Source organism: Chiloscyllium plagiosum, chromosome 4, assembly GCF_004010195.1.
Source record: "Chiloscyllium plagiosum isolate BGI_BamShark_2017 chromosome 4, ASM401019v2, whole genome shotgun sequence".
Classification (NCBI taxonomy): domain Eukaryota; kingdom Metazoa; phylum Chordata; class Chondrichthyes; order Orectolobiformes; family Hemiscylliidae; genus Chiloscyllium; species Chiloscyllium plagiosum.
In genome coordinates, this window is record NC_057713.1 from 1,903,614 (window position 1) to 1,923,291 (window position 19,678).

At 42.8% G+C, this 19,678-nt stretch overlaps 1 protein-coding gene across 2 annotated transcripts in view; it reads left to right on the forward strand.

Annotated features, from left to right (window-relative positions):
- Window positions 1-19,678, forward strand: part of abcf2a (ATP-binding cassette, sub-family F (GCN20), member 2a) — a 43,616-nt gene that overhangs the window by 14,144 nt on the left and 9,794 nt on the right. For both annotated transcript variants that reach the window (XM_043687569.1, XM_043687568.1), the window contains exons 2-12: window positions 620-826; window positions 3,837-4,049; window positions 4,457-4,639; window positions 7,554-7,725; window positions 8,358-8,453; window positions 9,380-9,482; window positions 10,781-10,876; window positions 12,273-12,392; window positions 14,317-14,406; window positions 14,582-14,692; window positions 18,306-18,368. In XM_043687569.1, the coding sequence (XP_043543504.1) occupies window positions 655-826; window positions 3,837-4,049; window positions 4,457-4,639; window positions 7,554-7,725; window positions 8,358-8,453; window positions 9,380-9,482; window positions 10,781-10,876; window positions 12,273-12,392; window positions 14,317-14,406; window positions 14,582-14,692; window positions 18,306-18,368 (1,419 nt within the window). In that variant the 5' untranslated portion in view covers window positions 620-654. The remainder of the gene's footprint in view (window positions 1-619; window positions 827-3,836; window positions 4,050-4,456; window positions 4,640-7,553; window positions 7,726-8,357; window positions 8,454-9,379; window positions 9,483-10,780; window positions 10,877-12,272; window positions 12,393-14,316; window positions 14,407-14,581; window positions 14,693-18,305; window positions 18,369-19,678) is intronic.

A 19,678-nucleotide genomic window follows, 5' to 3' on the forward strand; every position in this document is an offset into this window, starting at 1 on the left:
ACTGGACTTTGGTTAGGCCACATTTGGAGTACTGTGTGTAGTTCTGGTCGCCTTACTTTAGGAAAGATGTGGAAGCTTTGGAGGGGGTGCAGAGAAGATTTACCAGGATGTTGCCTGGAATGGAGAATAGGTCATGCGAGGATAGGTTGAGAGTGCTAGGCCTTTTCTTGTTGGAACGGCGAAGGATGAGGGGTGACTTGATCGAGGTTTATAAGATGATCAGAGGAATAGATAGAGTAGACAGTCAGAGACTTTTTCCCCGGGTACAACAGAGTGTTACAAGGGGACATAAATTTAAGGTGAAGGGTGGAAGGTATAGGGGAGATGTTAGGGGTGGGTTCTTTACCCAGAGAGTGGTGGGGGCATGGAATGCGCTGCCTGTGGGAGTGGTGGAGTCAGAATCTTTGGTGACCTTTAAGCGGCAATTGGATAGGTACATGGATGGGTGCTTAAGCTAGGACAAATGTTCGGCACAACATCGTGGGCCGAAGGGCCTGTTCTGTGCTGTATTGTTCTATGTTCTAAAGGGGCTGTACTGTGCTGTACTGTTCTATATTCTATCAAGATATATTAAGGGAAGAGTTTAATTTTTAGTCAGTGTTTTGTTTTGTTTCCACAGATTGTACTTCCACTAATACATACAAACCAATAGCCATGCCTTCTGATTTGGCCAAGAAAAAGGCAGCTAAGAAGAAGGAAGCTGCAAAGGCTCGCCAGCGTAAACCCAAGACCATTGATGCACCTGAGGAAAATGGTGACGTTGGTGTAGAGAGGATGGACAATTCAGAAACGCCGCAACTGAATGGCTCTTCTGTTCATGATGCAGGTCGGAACTTCCGTTATCAATTTTAACATCCTCTCCCTCTGCTAACCCCTGCAGGCTGCCCCTCTCCCCATACCAGCCTGATCCACATGGGTTACCTCAACGACTACAACACTTTTCCAGTTACACATTTTGGTTTATCCTGTGGTATTGAATTAAATTGTCAACCGTGGCTTTCTTCCAACATGCTCCTCCTGTCTTTGTATGACCCAGTTTCCTGGGAGGTGGAGTAGTTACCATGTTTGAGTCGTTGAGCATTTTTTGTATGTTAACCTTTTCACAATTGGTAGGACAGGCAGCTCCAATCACTAAAATTGAAGCATTCCTCGAAGACTTGAAGATATGATCAAGGCTATTACTGAAAAACAGTGCTGTGGGAATGCTGTATCATCAGAATGTGGCAGATTCACACTGTTGTGGTGCTGCCTTTCAGGTGGATGTTTAATAACACCCCTGTTTGCTCCATTAGCTAATAAGACCATTAGACGCAGGAGTAGATTGTTCAGCCCATCACATTTATTCCACCACTCAGTGAGATAATGATTGATCTGATAATTACTATGGACTAGGCTAGACCACTCAAAACATTCTGGAGCAGACAGCTCAGACCATAACTTTGCAATTTGTTTCGGTAAGTGTATAGTGAAAATTACCAGGATTAAGTTAGTGAGGTTGACGACCAGGTTTAAAACAGACACAAAAAATTTATTCACAAAGTTACACAGTGAAATACAAAGAACAGCATAAAGAACCCCTACAGAACTCAGTCTATCCAAACTAGACCTAATTATGCTGTTCTGCATATATACAGCAGTCCCAATAAGCAAACCCCCTTAAACACCCTTATAAATGGAACACGTGTTTACAGATTGAAGTTAGAAGGGCTGAAGTCGTGGGGGGGGGGGGGAAGAGAGTGTAATCGGCAGGGACGTCGATGGCATCCCTCACCTCATACATGTTGCAGGAGGAACATTGCATCTGTTTACATGTTTTAAGAAAACAGCCTGTCAATACCCTTCAATCTCTGTGCCAAATCAGACTGATCGGAGCCCGGCCCGGTTTATTGCCCCTCTGAAAAAAAATCAAGGACAGAGACTCCTTAAGCCAAGAAACAGCCTTTAGAAAAAAAAAGGGACTAGCTTTGTGACATAATCCTCAACTCCATTTACCCACCTTATCCCCATAATCCTTGATTCCCTTGCTAATTTGAAACCTTTACCTCAGCCTTGAATTCACTTAATGATCCAACCTCAACAGTCCTCTGTGATAAAGAATTCCACAGATTCAGAACCCCAGAAGAGGTGAGATTCCTCTTCATCTCTGCCTTAAATGAGTGATCCCATATTCTGAGAGAATGCCTTCCACAATGGGAAATAGCCTTTCTGTATCTATTCTGATAAAGTCTGATCATTAAAATTCTGAAAGGTCTTGAGCAAATAGTTGAAGAGAAGATGCTTCTACTTGTTGGGGGAAACCCAATGGTAGAGTTTACAATCTTAAGACAGTCATTAATCCAGTGGGGAATTCAGGAGAAAGCTCTTTAGCCTGAGTGGTAGATTGGGTAAGTGCATGAGGGAGAGAGAAAGGAATGAAAGGATTTATTGATTGGGTATGATGAAGTGGGGAGAGAGAGGCTCATATGGCACAGGACCACTGGCATGCACCGAATGGCCTCAATCTGTGCTGTAGACTGTATACAGTTATATCTAAAGAGAAGATCATCCAGTCTTAGCATGCATTCAGTTCAGTTCCTATGGATCCTTGCAGCCTGTAGACTAATCAATTTGGGTTGAAAGTCAAACTCTGTTCTGTAAAGACCATGTATTTTTATTTTTGTCTTTAAAAACTGAACTGCAATAAAAAAGAGCTTCTCAAAGAAGTTTGCGTAATTTCACAGCAAGGAATTCAGTACCACTTGTGGTCTGTATTTTTGAGGCAAAGCGATCCTATATTGTGCAGACAGTCAGGAGCTGAGGAGTTGTTTACAAGAAAATCTGATTGGTTCTCACCTAACTGATCAGGTTGGAACTGGAAACAAGTTTCAGAAAGAGGAAGAGACAAAGCTGTGTTGTTCTCTACAGTTTAAAAAAAACTCAATTTCAACTTTTAAGAAAACCAGCAGTTTCTCAGCTGAGACTTTTGAATTGATAAACCAGACTTTTCCTGAGTGAATCAATCACTCTGTCCTACTCACAAACTTGTGGAAGTCTCCAGAGAAAGGTAAGTAAACATGGAAGGCCTGTTTAGATGAAGAATAGTAATCTCAATGTTAGAATAGAATAGGCCACTTTTTTTCCGATCTCTGTGAATGATAGTGGGCGGCACGGTGGCACAGTGGTTAGCACTGCTGCCTCACAGCGCCAGAGACCCGGGTTCAATTCCTGCCTCAGGCGACTGACTGTGTGGAGTTTGCACATTCTCCCTGTGTCTGCGTGGGTTTCCTCCGGGTGCTCCGGTTTCCTCCCACAGTCACAAAGATGTGCGGGTCAGGTGAATTGGCCATGCTAAATTGCCCGTAGTGTTAGGTTAAAGGGGTAAATATAGGGCTATGGGTGGGTTGCGCTTCGGCGGGTAGGTGTGGACTTGTTGGGCCGAAGGACCTGTTTCCACACTGTAAGTAATCTAATCTAATCTAATCTAATCTGTTGTCCTCTATATGTGTGTGAGATGAAGTTTATAAAGGGATCCGAGTTTTAGTAGTGTTATATGCCAGTGGCTTATTTGTTTACCTGAGCAATAGTCTAATAATAAATAAATCTTGTTCAATGCAGAAATCTGGCTATGCTTTCTATCAATCTTAGTCTGAAGGTCAAGAAAGTTTGGGATACTGTGCATACATTAGAAAAAACTTGGTATGATTCCGGGAACAGAGAGGCTTGATTAACAATGTGTTATCCCAGGTTGTAACAATCTCATGCCATGTGCTTTGGTGTCTTCTCAGCCAGACCTGGCTTTCGTTACCACTTTGACATACCCCGGTATTGTGATATGATTTTTATTCCTCCTTCCACAGGAGTGGCACAAATTACCAATGAGCTTGATGATTTTGAGTTGAAGAAGGCAGCAGCACGAGCAGTCACAGGGGTACTGGCCTCGCACCCTAATAGCACCGATGTTCACATCATTAACCTGTCACTCACTTTCCATGGACAGGAGCTATTGAGCGACACAAAGCTTGAGCTAAATTCTGGCCGGCGTTATGGGCTGATTGGTCTCAATGGAACTGGTAAGGTCACACACTCAATGAGCAAAGGCAGATACCTTGAAATTCTTGTTTAAAACTCTGAAATATTATGAAAGTTGACAGCTGCTGCCTATTGTTTTATACGGTGTCTTTTCCTTGACTATGCGAATGATTTCCTTTCGCAGCGGGAGCATGATAAATCTGAAAATCAGCAGTAGCATACTGTTGGCCTTTGTGAAGGGCCACTTTCTGGTTGGACTAGAACACATGAAGCATGTGGCATTCTGGCCAATGAGTCTGGAATTTAGAAAGGGTCTTTTCCAGATCATTATATTGGTGTCCTCGGCTATCTTGGTAATAGTTGGATTTTCTGAGTTGTCCTAGAGTCTAAGGGATGGAACTCAGTTTTTCTGGATTACAGACACTAATTTATATCTTCCCCTCTTCAGGGAAATCCATGCTGCTATCTGCTCTGGGCCATCGGGAGTTACCAATACCAGAGCACATTGACATTTACCATCTTACACGGGAGATGCCACCCAGTGATAAAACACCACTCGAATGTGTGATTGAGGTGGATAATGAGCGTATTGAGCTGGAGAAAGAAGCAGAGCGTCTGGCCCATGAAGACTGTAACTATCCATTTTACTTTGTTTTTCCATTAGGGATCTGATCACTCCGTTTATCCCATTATAGCTTTAGTGGTTAAAAATCTAACCATTTATTGCTCATGTATGTTCAAATACTTTGGCTCAATGGCATTGTGTTGTAGATAATTCTACAGGTTTACCACCCTCTGTGAAGAAATTTTTCCTCATCTTGGTCTTTCTTTGTGACTGTGACCATTGTTCTAGCATCCAATCTACCCAACTCCTTTCTGAGTTTTAGGAATTTTAGGCATTAGCTGGATGTTCTCTATCCAGCTAATGCAGGCTCAGTCAATCTGGTTTCTCCTTGTTTGTCAAACCTGCCATCCCAGGAATTGGTCTGGTGATTCTTTGCTGCCTTTCCTCTGTGGAAGGTATATATCCTGGGTAAGGAGACCACAAGTGTAGACTGTACTGAGGTGTGGTCTTCCCAAGGCCATGTACGACTACAGAAAGATATTCTTGCTTCTGTATTCAAACCCTTTTGGAATGAAGACCAACATGCCATTTATCTCCCTAACTATTTGCTGAACCTGCATTTTTACTTTGAATGATTGGTGAACAAAAGTCCCTTTGTGTATCAGCATTTACTTATTTAAATAATACCTTGCCATTATGTTTTTCCTCTTAAAGTAGAGAACTTTGCTGTGATCCACATTGTATTGTATCTGCTATGCATTTGCCCACTCACCTCAACTTGTCTAAAATGCCTTGAAGGCTCTTCATATGCTCTTCACCTGTCACCCTTTGTATCTATCAAAGCAGAAGGAACCTTGGATTTTATGGTTCATCTAAATGATGGCAGTATCACACGGAATTACATAGGAACATAAGGAATAGGAGCAGAAGTAGGCCATTCAGCCCCTCAAACCCAAGACTATCATCATTCAACAAGATCATGACTGATCTGCCCTCAAATCCTTTTGTGCCAGCTCAGTCATAGCTCTCAACTTCCTGATATTTCAAAAATCTATCTGAAGACCTCATCCTTAAATACTTTGTAATCTAGCCTTCACCATCCCTTGGTTCAAAGATCCCAGGCATTTACTACCCTCTGGGAGAGGAAAGTCATTTGCTTCTTACTTTTAAAAAATTAATGTCCCCAACTTTAATGATCCCCCACTAATGGAAAAATCCATATTGACCCTGTCAGACCCCTCTCAGAATCTTGTTTGTTTCAAACATATAACCTGTCATTCTTCTAAATGCTAATGAATAAAGGCATAGTCTGTTAAACCATTTTTAATAAATTAATCCCTAAATCCCAACAATCAACCTAGAGGGTCTCTTTTGAACTTGGCCCAATTCTAGTAGATCCTTTCTCAATATGGGGGCCAAAGTTGAAACCAGTAGTCTAGCTACACCAATTAGAATGAGAGCAGGGTTGTAATCTCAGAATCGCAGAGTTAGAGTCACAGAGAGGTACAGCAAGGAAACAGACCTTTTGGTCTGACTCATCCATGCTGACCAGATATCCTAACCTAATCTAATCCCATTTGCCAGCACTTGGCTCATATCCCTCTAAACACTTCCTATTCATATACCCATCCGGATGCCTTTTAAAGGCTGTAATTGTACCAGCCTCCTCCAGTTCGTCTGGCAGCTCATTCCATACCCAAGTCACACTCTGTATGAAAAAGTTGCCCCTTAGGTCCCTTTTAAATCTTTCCCCTCTCAGCCTAAACCTATGCCCCCTAGTTCTGGATTCCTCCACCCCAGGGAAAAGACCTTGTCTATTTACCCTATCCATGCCCCTCATGATTTTATAAACCTCTATAAGGTCACCCTTTAGCCTCTGATGCTCCAGGGAATGTAGCTCCAGCCTACTCAACCTCTCCCAATAGCTCAAATCCTCAAAACATGGGAAACATCCTTGTAAATCTTTTCTGAACCCTTTCAAGTTTCACAATATCCTTCTGATAGGAAGGAGACCAGAAATACACCCAATATTTCGAAAGTGGCCTAATCAATGTCCTGTACAGCCACAACATGACCTCCCAACTCCTATATTGCTCTGACCAATAAACGCCACCTTCACTATCCTATCTACTTGTGACTCTACTTTCAAGGAGCTATGAACCTACACTCCAAGGTCTCTTTGTTCAGCAACACTCCCCAGGACCTTACCATTAAGTGTATAAGTCCTGCTAAGATTTGCTTTTCCAAAATGCAGCTCTTCTCATTTATCAAAATTAAAATCCATCTGCCACTCCTCTGCCCATTGGCCCATTTGATCAAGAATTCTTACGGTGCAGAAAGAGACTAACTGGCCCATCATGCCTGCAACTGACTTTTCAAACTAGTTTTGTTAGCTTCTATCAATCTCCTTTATCCCCATACTCATTGCACACACTCGCTGTTTAGATAACCATCCATTGCCCTCTTGGATGCCTCAATTGAACCTGCCTCCACCACTTCCTCACAGGACATTCTAAACCCTAGTGACATGTGAAGATTTTTTTTTGTCTTGTCATCCTTGCATATTTCAAACATCATTTTAAATCCATGCCCTTTTGTTCTTCCTGTGAGTTGAAACAGCTTCTCCTCACTAAACATCTTCCTCCAGCCTGAAGCATGTCTGTTGACCTTCACTGATTAATGTGATTGTGGGGCAATGGGTAATTGTTACTTCAGTGCTGGACTGTGTTGGTATTCTTTGCACTGTCCATGCAGTGTTTGGTCTCTGATGGACCTACTGTATATACAGAGTATAGCTAAGTGTGAACTTTGCTGTGTTCAAGTTCTCGCTAGCTACTACAACATGTGGAGAATGGTTGATTGATTGTAAATGTGGTTGGTGTGCATAGTGACCAGCACAAACTGTGCTATTGTACCCAGTTGTATTTGATCTTCAGCTCTATTTCTCTCTCTCTCTCTTATCTCCCACCCCCTCCCCCAGCGGAGTGTGAGAAACTTCTACAGATCTATGACCGTTTGGAGGAATTGGATGCAGACAAGGCAGAAATGCGAGCATCCCGGATTCTCCACGGGTTAGGGTTTTCACCAGCCATGCAGCGGAAGATGATGAAGGATTTTAGTGGAGGCTGGAGGATGAGAGTGGCCCTTGCAAGGTAACCAAGCATGAGATGGTGCTGCAGGGAAGGCAAGAGCTTTACATGTAACCTCAGAATGAGCTGGTTTTCCCCCTTTTTTGCTGTTGGTTCTTTCTTTTGTTTTCTCGCTCGTTGTCATTGCACCTATTGGTTTTAGCAGCGATGTCCGGATTCCCAGTCTGCTTCCTGATTTATTTTCTCGTCTCTCAGCCCCATTGGGCTAGTTACACATCACTTTGTGTTGAGTTTGGATCATGCTCTGTAGAAATTGAGCTTTTGCTTGGGGTAACTCTGGGTTTGTTCTGCATCTCCAATTCTAGCATCCTGTATCGTTAGCTCCTTGTTAATTCATTATCCACAAATTCTAATAATGTAAATTATGATTCTCTAGTTTTTATTAAATTTTATTCCAGTAACAAAATATGAATTTAGATAGTATATACAAGTATGACCAGTGCTGATTGACTTGGGTAGATCATTGCTGGCATCAAACGTCTGAACCTCTCTGTCAGCTTTCCCCCTAGCAGAAAGGTCTGGTACTGCAGCAAAATTCCTATAGATAAGAAATATTCAAAGTTGTTATTGCAGTTGACCTCCATTTATGTCTGGCTGTTTGTGATTGCTATGGTTTCTCTTTTTTTTTTCCCTAGAGCATTATTTATCAAACCCTTCATGCTTTTGTTAGATGAGCCAACTAATCACCTCGATTTGGATGCCTGTGTGTGGCTGGAAGAAGAATTGAAATCGTAAGTGTCTCTTTATCTGGCTGTGCTGTTGCAGGGAATTTGCTGCCCACAGGCTTGTAGTGATTACACAGTGCTGCAGTGATGGATTGACATTTGGATTGTATAGGCAAGAATCCTTTGGTGTGTATCAGGACTAGTGTGGGTTAATCTTCATACAGGCTGTAGCGGCACCTTTAGGTGTGTGCTGATTTTGATACTACGTCTCATGCACTTGTATGATGCAGGTGAATATGCTTCATATGGATACGTTAACTTGGAATCATGGTTTCAGCACAGGAAATCTGATCTGTGCCAGCTGTCTGGAAGCACAATTTTGATCAGAGAAGCAACAGTCATTAGTCCCAGGGAATGCAAACACTCCTATTCTTCCTATTCTACTGGAGGAGCATGAATTGTGGGAACTCGACTACTCGGAAGCATTAGTCAATATGTTTTCCTACAGCCCACTGGAAATTCTTTCCTCGGAAAGGTGTATTCAGGTGTCCAAGGCAGTTGGACTTGTGGAATGTGGGCCTGGGCATGTTGTTGTAAGTGTTTGACCCCTCCCCTAACAAAAATGAACATTTTTATTCAATAGTGCTGCACCTCCTGTTGTACAATCTGTTTTTATTCTTGCCTCCTTTTGAGCACAGTAGGGTTGGATTCTGATTGGCTTTTTGAATATTGTGATTATTGATCTGAGGGCTGAGACTTTGGGGATTTAATATACCCGGTGTCAATGTCTGATCCCAGGCTAGGTAGTTACTGGGTAAAATATAAAAGGAGAACATTTTATTAATTCTTTGCAATTGCATTGAAGTCTGGTGATAAATGTTATTCAGTTAGATCATCTGAATACCAGGACTGCTGGGAGTACTGAAAATATGTTTCAAAATTTCACCTTTAATAAAATTTTGATTTGCTATGTTTTTTGCTCCTTCCACCAGATTCTCCCGGATCCTTGTCCTTGTATCTCATTCCCAGGATTTCTTGAATGGAGTTTGCAACAATATCATTCATTTGCACAACCGCAAACTGAAGTATTACACAGTGAGTATTCAGACATGAAATTAATTTGAACAGCTTCCATTCTAGAACAGATCACTGGAAAACTCACCCTGATCGTGGCATTAAATTAACCAGAAAATGCTGAAATGGGAAATAAGGCTGTGTCAGGCCTGTAGGTGGCTCTGTTCTGAGATTTGGGTTTACATATGTTGCTAAATCTGTGTAGATAGATCTGTATCTACCATAGTCCCCATCAAACACTCCTAAGACAGGTACAGCACAGTGTTGAGGGAGGTTTACTTTCAGTTTAATGGAATAGAGGCAGCATCGCTCTGTGTCTAATCCCAAGCTGACCTGTGTTTTCCCCAGAGATTGCTCACCTTGTGTAAAATTTCACAACAAATGCCAGTCCTCTGATAACAGGAACAGAAATTACTTGAAAAGCTTGGCCCTCCTCCGTAATGGCTGGTGGTTCTAACTGCCCAGAATGAAGTTGCAGGTTGGACAGCGGCATCATGCCAGGACTGAAATCAGGAGACTACAAATGCAGTGGGAAATACACAGCTAGCTGGCATGAATACAGATCAGTTTTTGAGCTAAAAGTCGGAATGCACAAATGAGTAACTATTTAGCCTTGTGCTTGCTCCCTTTTCCTGTTAATCCAAGATGTGTTGGAAATAAGTCAGGTCTGAGATAGAGAGTCGAGAGCCATTCCTGATGAAGGGCTTTTGCCTGAAACGTCAATTTTCCTGCTTGGATGCTGCCTAACCTGCTGTGCTTTTCCAGCACCACTCTAAACTTGACTCTGATTTCCAACATCTGCAGTCCTCACTTTCACCCTCTGAGATAGAGAGACAAAGCTTTAAGATTTTAAGAGCATTGACCTTTTTTTTTTTTGAACCATTTGTGCCAATAGATTTCTGATCTGCTGTGGTTGCCTGAAATAAATGTCAGCCTGGATTATGTGTCCAATATTTAGAGCAGTTTGTGAAGCCCTGGCTGTCTGACTGTGAGGTGAGAGTGATACCCAATGAAGCACAAAGATGATTAAAGTCAGAAATGTTTGTTTATTCTCATCCCCAGTTGGTAGTAGTAATGCATTGAATTGTATGGTACAGATACATCCATGTAAAATGATGGCACCATGATATCCTGAGAAGGATTCTTCACAGGTCAGAATTTTACATTAATGTAATAAACATGTAGATAAAATTGATATCCTATGCCTCAACCTTCACTTTCTGGATCTCTGTAAAGAAAAATAATGCTTGTGTAAGACCAATGTTAGCATCTAGGGCACTATGAAACAGCATTGGAGTCACTTGTGGCTTGTGTTCCAGGGTAACTATGACCAATATGTGAAGACCAGGTTGGAACTGGAGGAGAACCAAATGAAGCGGTTCACTTGGGAACAAGATCAGATTACACACATGAAGGTAAGTACATGGATGAGAGTGGCTGGAAATGTTGAAGGACATTCGGTGCAGAGAAGATGGAGTCACTTTCAGATAGAATTCCCTTTACCTGACTAGTTAGCTGACTAGGACCCATTGAGAAAAGCTCGGTTAGGTTACAACCCAAAGGTCGGCCAGTCAGCCCAACCAGACTCTGGTGTTTAAGTCTTCATGTGAACTGTATCCAAATCTCATGTACCTGCCCTTCACCCACCTATCTCACTTGCTCTAATCAGTCTCTCAATTGAATTCCACAACTTCACAACCCTTTGACATTAGATTAAATGAGGGCCTATGGAGGCAACAGGCGTGACATCCGAGGGCCTATGACAGCACTGAGACGTGAGGTTTTGGAGAGGGAGGCCTACTTACATTACGGAAATACGGCTACCTCACGGAGACAAGACCTTTTTAGATGTGGATGCTTCCTGCTTTCTTACCTGTTCTTTTGTATTTCCTTTTTTATTTCTGGTTTTTGTATCTTAAGATGGTTGTTTTTTAATTTGGGTTTTTGTACCTAAGGTCTCCATGACTGGAGACTTTGTCAATTTTTCACTGTACACCTGTACTTCTGAACTTGAGAACACGGGACAATGAAATCTAATTCTAAATGCAAGATGTTTAGGTCAATGTTTTCTCAGTCATGACCACATAATAATATGATAGGGCATATAAATCATTCTATGTCCTCCTAATTTAAATTTGTTCCTTAAGCACCTTGTCATGCTCTCAAAACAATTTTTGAAAATTCATGAGACATGAGTATCATCGTTTTGGGCAGAATTTACTCCTCATTCTGAATTACCCAGAGTGCTTTTAAGAGGCAATCAACTTACTGCGAGCTGAAGTCATATTAGGACAGCTGATCCCTTTTCCTAAGTTACATTGGTGTACTAGCTGGGTTTTTACAATCAACAGTGGTTACGTATCAGTTATTTACCATGTATTAGATTAGATTACTTACAGTGTGGAAACAGGCCCTTCGGCCCAACAAGTCCACATGCGAGGCAGCAGTGCTAACCACTGTACCACCGTGCCGCCCATATCTGCAAACCTTTTACATTACCTGCATTACATTAGCCTGCCTTTTTTAGTCTAGGGTTTCATTGAATTTAAATGTTTCCATATGCTGTGGTGGGATACAAGCCCATGTCCCAAAATGTAGCCTGGGATTCTGGATTACTAGTCCAGTGACATTACTCCTACACCCTCACCTTCCCATCGTCTCATAATTTAACAAATCTCTATCCCCTCAATCTCCTTCTCCTAGGTCAAGTTTTAGATCTCTGACCTAAATGGGAAAGAAAGGTTTGTTGCCCATTGTATTCTCAATAGGTTTGTTGCTTGCTGTCCTCACCTTGCTTTCTTGTCTCCCCAGAACTACATTGCCCGCTTTGGACATGGCAGTGCCAAGTTAGCTCGACAAGCTCAGAGTAAAGAGAAGACACTGCAGAAGATGATGGCCTCTGGGCTCACAGAGAAAGTCATCAGCGACAAGGTTTGCACAATGCGTGTACACTGTAAGCGTGGCTAAAAACCTGTGGCGATAGTTTTGTGTCATTGGAATATTGATGGACCGTAACAGCAGCAATTTCATGAGTGGAGATTTTCCCCTTCTAATTCTTGTGTATTGCTCCACCAACCTGATATTTTTCACTTTTAAAAATTTCAAACTTTGTATCCTTGCATTTTGTGACTTCTCAACCTCCCTCGCTGTGAAGTAGCATTTCTTGCAAGGGGTTTAGGTCTTTCCACCTTATCGCAAGCAATTTGTACACTTACAGAATGCAGGATTCTGATATCCTCACTGAGTATGGTCAGGCCTCCAGGGATTGTGCAGTTGCTTGATTGCCATGTTTCAGCACAGTTGGGTAAAAGCACCTCCTGCTGTTAGAACAGGGTCTCGGTAAGTGTTGTCCTTGTCCATTACCTACCGTGACTGAGCAATTAATCAAGGACAGGACGGAGTGGCTGTTTCTTATTTTGGACTTCTGATTCAGTGACACATTGAGGAGAAATGGCTGATTAGGCATTAACTATTTTTTAAAAGTTCTATGCTTGTGTGTCTGTTTTTGGGTTTGCAATGAGGTCATGGCTTAATGGTAATGTTAGCAGTCTAGTAAATCCAGAGTGCTCTGGGAATGCTAAAATTTAAATTAGTAAATTTGATTAACTTAAAAGTTGAAGCTCACTCAGTCTGACATCAAGACCAATATCGATAGATTTTACGGTACAAGTTACATCAAAAGCTATGGAGGTAGTATGGGAAAGAGGTAGATAATTAGTAACAGTCTAGAGTGGCAGTGTAAGCTGCATGGGAGTAAATACCCTACTGCTATGTTTTTCATATCAGTAATAATGATCATGAAGCTATTGTTGCAAAATGCCATCTGGTCCAATAATATCCTTTAGGGAAAGACATCTATCCTTGGTTGATCTGGCTGACACGTAACTCCAGACCGAATGTATGGTGTTTCAAAGTTTGTGCGAAGATTTGTAGCTCGGGTGCTCGTTGTTGTGGTTCTGTTCGCCGAGCAGGACATCATCAGTGCTTGGGAGCCTCCTGCAAAGCGCTTCTTTGATGTTTCCTCCGGTGTTTATAGTGGTCTGTCCCTGCCGCTTCCGGTTGTCAGTTTCAGCTGTCCGCTGTAGTGGTTGGTATATTGGGTCCAGGTCGATGTGTTTGTTGATGGAGTTTGTGGATGAATGCCATGCCTCTAGGAATTCCCTGGCTGTTCTCTGTCTGGCTTTTCACTTGACTGTCCTCGATGGAAATTAGAGTTGCTCAAAGTGCGTCAAAGAATCAAAAGGATCTCTCAATATTTTTAATATGCAGTGACTCCAGTTTTTTATTCAATTCATTCATAGGATGTGGGTGTCACCAGCTGGCCCAGCCATTGATTACCCTTGAACCGAGTGCTAGCTAGACTCTCGGAACTGCTATGTGTCTGATGTTACATGTAGGCCAGACCTGATATAGATGACAGATTTCCTTACATAAACAACATTAGTGAACCAGATTTTTACAACAATTGACAGTAGTTAAATGGTCACTATTAGACTAGTTTTTAATTAAAGTTTTCCTCCTGTCATAGTGAGATTTAAAACTATGTCTCCAGAACATTAGTCTGGATTACTTATTGTAATAACATTGCCACTATGCCACAGCTTCCCCTATGGAGGAAAAACATCTTTCTTTAAAAGCACTGGTTCATGTTGTGTGAATACATGTTATTTAATTCTCTCTCATGTGGTTGATGGGTGTTTGATGTTTGGAAATGGCGCTGGGTCAGCGCAATCTGTACGCCCCCCACCCACCCTGTCTCCCTTCTGGCAAGAGCTGTAGGATGAGTATACTCTGGTTGTGTTGGCATTTCTTACAGTTCTAATGTTCTAATCCATTATCTGTATTTTCCTTGCAGACATTGTCATTCTGCTTCCCCTCCTGTGGGAAGATTCCTCCTCCTGTTATCATGGTACAGAATGTAAGCTTCAAGTACACTAAGGATGGGGTAAGTCATTGAGGAAGGGCTGCTGCTGTGTAGGCAGTGAGCAATGGAGTCTGGGTGCATTCTTTTGAGCTTGGGGTAAAATCTTGGAGGCTGGCAACAAAGGAGGGATGAGGGGACAGAGATTAGAATTTTGAAAGAAGTGGGAATTCTGATTATTGTCTAATTTCTTTTCCAGCCGTTGATCTATCGAAATTTGGAGTTTGGTATTGATTTGGACACCAGGGTGGCCCTGGTTGGGCCAAATGGAGCTGGAAAGTCTACCTTACTGAAACTACTGGCAGGTGATGTGAGTATCTTGTGGGAGCCAATGTGAGGCTATGTGGAAACTTGACGTGGTGTTTGTCGTCTTTCTCACTGACTGTGGGTAGAGGTGTTCCTCTTGTATCTGTGTTTGTTGCAGATTTATCAGTAGATGCTAATTCCTGTGATAGCTCACCAGCTCCATCGTTATACCTTAGGATTGTTAGGATTTATGTCAGGTCTGGCCTACATTTAACACCAAACACATAGCAACGTGGTTGACCCAGCAGTTCTGAGAGTCAAGTGCATAGTTCCTGTCAAATATGACTATGACTTAAATATCAGGCAGTAGGGAACCCCCCCACCCTTAAGTAAACCTTGGCCGTTAATTCCAATATCAGCTTTGAAAAACTAATGAGCAGGTTGGAATAGGCTGTGGAGAACACTGACTGTTCCCATTCCAGGTTTTCAATGTTGTGGAACAGGTACAGACTCTGATATGAAAGGGAAAAAGCGCAAAGAACTGCAGATGCTAGAAATCAGAAATTGCTGGGAAAATGCAGGAGATCTGGCAGCATCTGTGAAGAGAAATCAGAGTTAATGTGACCCTTCATTTAACGTCCGGGTGACTCATCGGAGCTGATTGTAGCAAGGAAAAGGTTGGCACATATGCTGAAGACCGGGAGTGGGGACGAGTAAAGCATAGGTAGAAATGAAGCCAGAGAGAGAACAACAGTTGGACAGACAAAGAAATGGATAAAGGTTAGCATGGGCTAATTGGGACCATTGGAAGCTGCCAATGCGATTGTGGTAGCACCCCTTGTGATGACAAGGCCTGGGAGGGTTGGGGTAACCTGAGAAGTGTGTCTGGGGCCTTGGGTAATGAAGTTGGGGGGAGAAGTAAACATTGCATGGGGAGGTGTCATGGCTTGTGGGGAGGAGTGGACCAAATTATTCGAGAGGGAACCATGCCTGAAACAGACTGACAAGGAATGGGAGGGGAATATGTGTCTAGAGGCGACAGAAATGGCGATACATAGTCCTTATGATGCAGATGCTGGTGGGAGAGTAGATGAGGACCAGGAGACCCAATTACTTTTGTGGAAAGCAAGAGGGGGCAGGAGTGAGGGCCAAAGTGCAGGAGATGGATCAGATGTGGCTGAGGGCCCTATCAACCACGGTAGTGGAGAATCCTCAGTTAAGGAAAACCGTGGATGTTTTGGAGGCTCCCTTGTTGATGTTGGTATCATCAGAACAGATGCGATGGAAATGGAGGAATTGTACAATAGAATGGAGTCTTTAAAGGAAGCTGGATGTGTAGTCAAAGTAACTGAGAGTCAGTGAGTTTATGGTGGATATTGATGGCCAGCCTATCCCAAGAAATGGGAACAGATATCTAGGAAGGAAGTGGAGGAGTCAGAGATGGAGCGGCTGAAGTTGAAAGCAGGGTGGAAATTGGAAGCAAGACAGATAAATCTATTTCAATTCCAGACAAGAGAGGGGAGCAGCACCGATGTACTGGAGAAAGAGTTGAGCGGGTGCCAGAGTAGACTGGAACAAGGAATGTTCCATGTGTCCCACAAAGAACAGGCCTACATCGGGCCCATGTGGGTACCCATGGCCACACCTTTCCCCTGAAGAAAGTGGAGTATTTAAAGAAGTTGTTCAAAGTGAGGATGAGCTCGACCAGGTTGTGGATGGTGCTGGTGGTGGTGGTTGAAGACTGTTCAGTCCATTTTTCCAGGAAGTAACAGAGAGCCCTGAGATTATCTTGGGTGTGTAAAGGAATTGCCTGTCCACAGTGAAGAGGAGGGGGCTGGAGCCCATGACCTGGAAATGCTGAAACTGATGTAAAGCATCACCGGAATTGCAGGTGTAAGTGGGAAGGGGCTGGACAAGGGGTGGAAAATTGAGTCAAGTTAGCAAGAGATGAGTCCTGTCAGGGAGGAGAGCACAGAAATAATGGGTCAGCCCATTCAATTCCGTTTGTGGAACTTGGAAAGGAGGTAGAAGTGTGCTGTGCGAGGTTGGGACACTATGAACTTGGGAGGGTCTTGGGGAGTGATCACTGGATGAAATGAGAATTGTAACTGTTGTGAACACAATGGCCTGATGCTCCATGTTGGGGTCTTGGTTCAGGGAGAGATAGGAGGAAACATCCGCAAGCTGACACTTAGCTTCTGCAATGTAGAGGTCAGTATCCAGACAACAACAGCATCATGCTTTGTCGTCAGGCCTGTTTACAAAGTTGGATCCGAGATCGTGGAGTGCTGTCAGTTCAAAGGGAGATGGGTTGGAACGGGTAAAGGGGAGAAATTGAGGTGACCAGTGGTCACGTCTACTATTCTCTGAACAGGTAGAGTTCAGGTAAAAGGTCAGAGGGAGGGGTCCAAGTGGAGGAAGTGTTGGAGATTGTTGAAAGAGTCTTTGGTTGAGGGAGAGGACATCTTTTCCACAGAAAAGGGCATGGGGCAAAAATGATGGGAGAAGAGTTCGACATCATGTCATTCCTGACATCCATCGAGATGGGGGTGTGTACAGAACATTTAACATTAGTGAGCAGAAAATCAGAAGGATTGTAAATATTCAACAGAAGGGGTTGGGAGAGGGGATGGACTCAGAGGCTGAGGGAGGGGAGCAAGGTTCCAGAGGGGTGAGGGAATGAGTTGGATGATCAGCCATAATAATATTGAGTGGTAGAACAGGCTTGCAGGGCTGAATGGCCCACTGCTATTTTCTAAGTTTCCATTTTAAAAAGTCCTGAAGACAGAAAGGTTCTATTGATTATTGCAAAACCAATATTGTACAAAAGCTGATCTCTGTCCAATTCCAAAATTAGAATTCAGCTAATTGGACATGCCCAGTTTGTCACAGAAATAAACTTACTGACGGGGTATTGGCAAGTTCCACTGACTGATAGAAATTGTTATTTCTTTAGTTCTGTAACACCTGTTGAAAGGAAATAGCTACTTCAGAGACACTGCTTGGGTCAAGATGTTAACTAGTGAATGAAAGACATTGTAGGTGTGCAAACAGGCCTCTTTCAGCAGCAAAAAAACCTTTAACAACTCCACTCCTGTTCTCCAGAAAACTATTCCCTCCCCATTTTCTCCCATCTCTCTTTCTATCCTTAATACCCTTGTCTGTGTGTATGTTTCTGTATGGAAATTTTAAAAAAACTTTAGGTTACAGATTAGCAATTCAACTTTTCGTTGTCACTGTTAAAAACAGTTTGATTGCAAATGTTAGTTATTTTCTTGTTAATGGTAAAAACCTGGCCTGGAAATTCTTTTAACCTGAATTGGACACTTGGGTAGAACTGAGAAATTCACTAGTTTAATCAAATTTTCATGTTTGTCAACTCCAGAATAGTGGGCCTTGATTTCCAGCCTACTGCCAGTGACCCATGACCACCAGCCTCTGGTTAACTCTGGCTGATCTCAGACTCAGTAATTGTTGTGGATGAATATGCTCCACCTTTTGGAGCTCAGCAGGCGTGATCCCAGTGTCAGCTACGTCAGGAAGAATAAGTTTCCCAGTTCAGCTTATAATGTTGTTTTAATTTGCTGACACCTGGTAGTGTAATAACATTGACTGAACCTGCTGCAATCTTGATTCTGCACTGAATTTTTTGTCTCTACACCTGTTCCTTTATGTAGCTCTTGCCTTGTGACGGAATGGTTCGAAAACACTCACATGTCAAGATTGGACGATACCACCAGGTAACTTTTATTTCCTCTTCCCTTCTCCAGTTTCCCACTATCAACACTGGGACTAGGCAAGCAGGTCACCATTAAGCTGGTGGGTAATAAGTGTGGTATTGTCCTGTGTCTACCGCTTCATTGGAACAAATGCAAAATAAGTGCACTCACTGACCTGAGGGATATACCTGATGAATATTAAACAAATGTTTGCCCTTCCTTTAGAGATTAATTTATCTCTGAATTTGGGTTTGTAACTGTCTGGCACCAGCAGCAGCAGAAGAGGTTATTTGGCGCATCAAGTATATTCTGGCTCTTAGAGGATTGATGAGGGCAGAGCAGTAGATGTGATCTATATGGACTTCAGTAAGGCATTTGACAAGGTTCTCCATGGGAGACTGATCAGCAAGGTTAGATCTCATGGAATACAGGGAGAACTAGCCATTTGGATACAGAACTGGCTCAAAGGTAGAAGACAGAGGGTGGTGGTGGAGGGTTGTTTTTCAGACTGGAGGCCTGTGACCAGTGGAGTGCTACAAGAATCGGTGCTCGCTCCTCTACTTTTTGTCATTTTAAAAAAAAAAAGGTTTGGATGCGAGCATAAGAGGTACAGTTAGTAAGTTTGCAGATGACACCAAAATTGGAGGTGTTGTGGACAGCGAAAAGGGTTACCTCAGATTACAACAGGATCTGGACCAGATGGGCCAATGGGCTGAGAAGTGGCAGATGGAGTTTATTTCAGATAAATGTGAGCTGCTGCATTTTGGGAAAGCAAATCTTAGCAGAACTTATACAATTAATGGTAAGGTCTTAGGGAGTGTTGCTGAACAAAGAGACCTTGGAGTGCAGGTTCATAGCTCCTTGAAAGTGGAGTTGCATGTAGATAGGATAGTGAAGAAGGTGTTTGGTATGCTTTCTTTTATTGGTCAGAGTATTGAGTACAGGAAGCTGAGGGGGGACCTTATAGAGGTTCACAAAATAATGAAGGGCATGGATAGGATAAATAGACAAAGTCTTTTCCCTGGGGTCGGGGAGTCCAGAACTAGAGGGCATAGGTTTAGGGTTAGAGGGGAAAGATATAAAAGAGACCTAAGGGGCAACTTTTTCACGCAGAGGGTGGTATGTGTATGGAATGAGCTGCCAGAGGATGTGGTGGAGGCTGGTACAATTGCAACATTTAAGAGGCATTTGGATGGGTATATGAATAGGAATAATTTGGAGAGATATGGGCCAGGTGCTGGCAGGTGGGACTAGATTGGGTTGGGATATCTGGTTGGCATGGACGGGTTGGACTGAAGGGTCTGTTTCCATGCTGTACATCTCTATGGCTA